Consider the following 5536-nt stretch of genomic DNA (forward strand, 5'->3'; position numbering starts at 1 on the left):
TGTCAAAATAAAAGTCATATTTGTCTTCGAGTGACATCTACATTATGTACAAATTTACAATAATTTTATAAATCTTATTTTATACAGAATTTACACATCTGTACACAACAACAGTATAAATACATTTTACAATTTAAAAAAACAACAGCAAAACAACCCGTAAAATATTTGGGCACTAAGACTTTTAAGGCTTATTCGAGACCATCTTTGATATTTTGATTGTTCAGACATTTCAAAAACTTTTCTTGAGCTACGTAAAAGTGAAGCAGCAGAAACTTCCCTTAAAGGCTAGATAAAGGAAGGAAGGGGGGCAGATGTCCAAGCTTCACTTAAGACAGCATGATGCTCAGATACTCTCTAGGCGTCACTGATTGCATGGCATGTCCATATCAATAGAATGGAAAGAAATATAATAACAATAATAATGGCAGGTACCTTGTTGCTACCAGCCGTTCTTGCTGCTTGCCTAATGGAAACCATTAGCAGTCCATTTGTATGTTAATAGAGGGTTGACCTCCTCCAGTCAGAGTCACTAGTCCATTGTTTTTGTCTTTCTTTCAGACCTGTGATAAGGGCATCTGTTTTGGACAGGACACAGAGCTGGCTGTGCCTGAGCGCCACGTGAGCCCCGTGCTCACGTCGCTGTAAGTGGAGCCGCTCGTGCCTTTACTGCCCCAGCAGCAGCGCGTGCACAGAGCCCGCCAAGAGTCCAGCGTCTTGCCTGACCAAATCCAAACACCAGACGTGATGCCCACAGAGAGGCACATGAAGTACTTGAGCATGAAAACGGCATAGTCAGGCCTCCGAAGCTCATGCTCCATCAGGCACGAGCAGTTGTGGCTTGTTTCCCAACTCTGCCTGTTGTGCTGTTCGTAGAAATAACACGCTACGATGATGGTTGCCGGGACAGTGTAGAGCACTGTGAAAATGCCTATCCGGATCATCAGCTTCTCCAGCTTGTCCGTTTTGGTGCCCCCTTGCTTGATGACACTGCGGATCCGGAACAGGGACACAAAACCCGCCAGGAGGAACATGGTGCCGATGAACAAGTAGATGACTAAAGGGGCGAGCACAAAGCCCCGAAGATTGTCCAAGTTCTGGTTTCCCACATAGCAGATCCCAGCCACTGGGTCCCCATCCACAGAGCTGAGGGCCAAAACGGCAATGGACTTCATGCTCGGAATAAGCCAGGCAGCCAGGTGAAAGTACTGCGAGTAGCTGGCTATAGCCTCATTTCCCCACTTCATGCCAGCTGCGAGGAACCATGTGAGGGACAGGATCACCCACCAGATAGAGCTGGCCATGCCAAAGAAGTAGATCAGGAGAAAGACAACGGTGCAAAGGGCAGGACCCGTTGTCTCATAGTGCACATGTTCCACATCATACTCCCGGCTGCAAGCCACCTTCTCGTGTCCAGCAATCAGCCTCACGATGTAGCCAATCGATACAAACATATAACAGGCAGAGAGAAAAATAATGGGCCTCTCGGGATACTTAAACCTCTCCATGTCAATAAGGAAAGTGGCGACTGTGGCAAAAGTGGACACAAAGCACAGCACAGACCACAGTCCTATCCAGAAAGCTGTGAAAGTCCTCTCATCCTGGGTGAAGTAGGGGTTGTGACAGGGCATGGCGCAGTTGGGCATCTGGCCGGTCTTTACGCGGTTGTACAGCGGGTGTCTCTCGCTGCTGACCCGCACCATGGGTGCACGGCACTGACAGCTTGGTTCGCAAGGTGTTTGCGGCTTGTGTTTGGGCTGGACACCCGGCCTCCCGTGCTTGGTCCTATGTGGGGGGACGAGAGGTTTGCCAGGGCGTCCGGTGGGCTTGGACAGCGCAGGTGAAGCTGTGGTGGCATCGGTGCGGTTATAGTCCATGCACAGTGTGTCCGGGTCCCCCTGCTGCGGGAGCGTGTCACAGCGCATGCGGTCGGGCCAGGGAAAGCCATACTGTCTCATGAGCGGCGCGCAGCCAGCCCGAGCCCGCTCACACACGCTGCGGCATGGAGGCAACGGCTTCTTATAGTCCTCCAGGCAGATGGGAGTGTACATGCTGCAGAGGAAGAAGCGCAGGTCTGGTGAGCACTGGATCTCCACCAGAGGCCAGAACTGGTGGACCTCCAGGCCTGCCTCGTCCTGTGTGTCGTGGTTGAACTGGTTGGGCATGTACGTGTGGTTGTAGCCCACACCTTTGCAAAGGGGCACTGCGATCTCCTGGCATGTCAACTCCTTGGCCGTGGTGCCGCTGGAGCGCTGCAGGGCACCTAGCGCCAGGAACAGGAACAGGTAAATCCCCAACAGGTAGCACTCCATGCTCTGCCAAGAAATCCTACTCTGTTCTCTCTTTCCCCACCTCCGGTGACAATAGAGAGAGGATTGCTGGAGTCTACAGTCCACCAGTCCAGGGATACTGTTATTTGTGTTCCTTGCTGTTGTAGGCTCTTTTCACTTCTTTCATCCCATTAGATCTTCCGACGCGATCCCATTTCGCTTCAGGGAGTTGCAAACCCGAGTGCTCTGGCTAGAGAGGAGGAGAGGTGCGAGGGAGAGGGAGGAGGAGGGGGAAAAAACGGACAGAAAAAAAAACACAACACAGCCCCCTAGGCGTGTAGGCAAAATGGCTGAGGATATGCAGCCGTCTCCGAGCGCCGTCCACTTCCCCTTATTCCCTCATTCCCTTATTACCGAGCGCCGATCCTCGCCTCCTCCTGCTCCCGCTTTAAACGCCGGTTCCGGCCGCGGTGAAAGAAGTGGAAGCTGACACACGGAAGCTGAAAGAAAAGGAGAAAATCCGCCGTCTGCATGCATGCGGTGAGCCGACAATAGCCTCACTCTCTCGCTCAAACAAATACGCGCACCGAGCGGGACGCTCTGCCTATTTATGTGGACGGCGCACAGACCCCGCCCCCTTGCGCGGGACCGGCGAATCAGTGGTTGGCAAGGCGGAGCCGAGGAGCTCAGCCGCCACAAGGTGTTCAGTTGCAGCAGCAGGCTGTCGTCTTTCCGCACGGGCTTCACGTTAATGCAATTTCTCTCATCAGAAAATAAACCAAGCTGAAGTCCGGTTCCCATTCGGCAGACGCTCGCTCGAATAATATTGTATTATTTAAGGTGGAAAATTTGAATCAGAAGTTTGAACACCACTTGTGCAAACACATTTAGTTGAGTTTGTAAATGAAAATGAATTCATTTATTGATACTTCGCAGAAAAGACTCTTTTGAAGACTCTGAAAGTCTGTTTTTAATGCACACTTAACGTAGTGCATAGAAAATAAAATTTTAATCGTGACTTCTGCAAATGATATAAAAAAAATGCACCTTAATATTGGGGAAAGAAATAAAAATATATAATGATAAATAGTTGCACTAAGACGAAGAAGCAGACAGTAATGACATATATTTTATTTATTTTCATTTTCTATCCATTTCCATTGGCCAGAGCCGTTGCTGTGGGGGGGGAATAAAGTTACTCTGGAAGGTGTTTTCCTATACTTCGGTATCTGAAATCACACCTAATTTGCTGCTGTTGGTTCATTAGCACATGTTAAGTAGTCCCAGGAGGGGGGTGCTGGTGGTCCTGCCTTACAGCATGGGGTGTTTAGTTATGTATTGATGTGCTGATGGGGGGCTTAAACGCTTGCATGGAGCTCGCACTGGGGGGCGTAATGACGGAACGGCCACGACAAGCAGAGAAGTTTGTTAACAGTGGCAAAGCAACAAGCGAACCCCCACCCAAATCACTAACAACTCATTATCGCTGAGAGCAACTGGAAACACAGCCACTAATGTCAGTCCTGTGGACGTTAACATAAGCCCCTCCCCCTACTCAAAGATAACAGTAATGTAATTAATTTATTAACACGTTTAACATACAGCCCAATATATCTGGGTTCATATTATATACAAAAAAGCGCTAAATATAGACATTTTATATAGATTTAGTTTTTTTTTAATGTGCAAACATATACAGCAAAATGGAGTTAATATGCCATATAACATAGACATGTTTTATATGCCATACTACAGAGCTAAAGGACATTTTTTATTATTAAAACAACCAGTAAAATCTTTAAAAATATGGTGGAGATTGAACATTATATGTTCTACCCAAACTTCCAAAACATGGCCCAAATGTGTCTTTTTATATGAAATGTATGTAATGGTGATGGATCCACGTACTGCTTTAGAGTGTCATCTCTGTCATGAAGAGATTTGTATAAATATATACTTTAGGCTAATAATAAATAAATAAATAAATAAACTTGCCGAATGTTCTTTTGAATATTTCCGTGCAGTCTGTAATAGAGTTGTAATACACATAGGAGGACGGGCCAGGAGGTGGTGGTGTGGGTTTGGGGAGGAGGGGAGGGGGGGTTACAAAAGATATGCTTACCCCTCCCCCTTCCTTGGACACTCGATGGATGTGTCCACAGTGCATGAAATGATTATCTAATTTCCCTAAGCACAGTCAACAGGTGTGTAGTCCGAGGACCCTGGTGAACGCGGCAGATGAAAAAGAGGCATCGCTTTCACTGATTATGCGTATTATTGGCAGAGCCCATATTGATTAACAGAGAGATAGAGTCCACTCTAGTCTCCAGCAGTTGGAGCGTAACCTCTCCCCTGCACTGGAGGCCCACAGCTCAGGCTTGGCTTGAGTTACACTGCCCGGGCATTCCTCTGCACAAATGGAATTAGTGCATCTGTTCAAAAGTTAATTTTCAAATCGCCATTGAAGCACTCTATAGAAAGAGAGAGGACTGTGGCTGGGGCCAAGGAGGGGAAAAAAGTGAAAAAGCTCCTCAAGTGTCAGCATGTGTGGGAAGAAAAGCTCAAAGCTGTGCTTCAAGAATTTTCTGTGTGCTTAATATTGTTTTAAAAGCATTCTGGTGGGAGGTTACTGAGAAAATCAGTGAAAACGTCATCTAGAGAGAAGATGGTTCTGTACATATAAAGCAGAAAAACATGAGAAAAAGGCGAGAAAAACACTTTATACAAATGTTCTTATTTATAGTTACACTTATAAAGTGCCTTTCTAGACACCCAAGGATGCTTTCCAATCAACACTCAACGGAACACCATCCCATTCAACACTCAACACACATTGGCAAGAAGCAGCAGCCAAACGCTCACAGCGAACTCTCAGCCAGGAATGACCTTCCACCTGCAGGACTACGTCGGGCACTACGGGGTTCACCCTGGATAGAGGGCCTGTCCATATCTGGGCATACACAGTCGTTCACATATGCATTCATTCATTCACATCAGGACGAATATTATGACATTATATTATTTGTGTTTTTTTTTTTTTTTTTTAATTCAGCAAATTTGAAGGGAACCGGGTTTAAAATTGGCCAAACATGCTATATGTACACACACTTACATTGTACTGCATTTTGAAGATATGTTAACTTTTATTTTAACTTCAAATCGTATGCAAACATTTTCAGTTGTGTAGCTAAGACAAAAAGAAAAAGACAATCCTTATGGTGTTTTTACATGTATCAATTAAATGACGAAATTTCATGAAGCATAAA

At 46.4% G+C, this 5536-nt stretch overlaps 1 protein-coding gene across 1 annotated transcript; it reads right to left on the reverse strand.

Annotated features, from left to right (window-relative positions):
* fzd8a (frizzled class receptor 8a) lies at window positions 1-2833 on the reverse strand. The gene has a single exon (XM_066682818.1). The coding sequence runs from the start codon at window positions 2310-2312 to the stop codon at window positions 558-560; it is 1755 nt and encodes a 584-aa protein (XP_066538915.1). The 5' UTR covers window positions 2313-2833; the 3' UTR covers window positions 1-557.
* Between the last annotated feature and the right edge of the window lie 2703 nt (window positions 2834-5536).

This window comes from Hoplias malabaricus, chromosome 10 (assembly GCF_029633855.1).
Source record: "Hoplias malabaricus isolate fHopMal1 chromosome 10, fHopMal1.hap1, whole genome shotgun sequence".
NCBI classification, from domain to species: Eukaryota; Metazoa; Chordata; class Actinopteri; order Characiformes; family Erythrinidae; genus Hoplias; species Hoplias malabaricus.

Coding starts and splice junctions, on each gene's coding strand:
- fzd8a (XM_066682818.1), bottom strand. CDS start 2,312: ATGGAGTGCTACCTGTTGGGGATTTACCTGTTCCTGTTCCTGGCGCTA.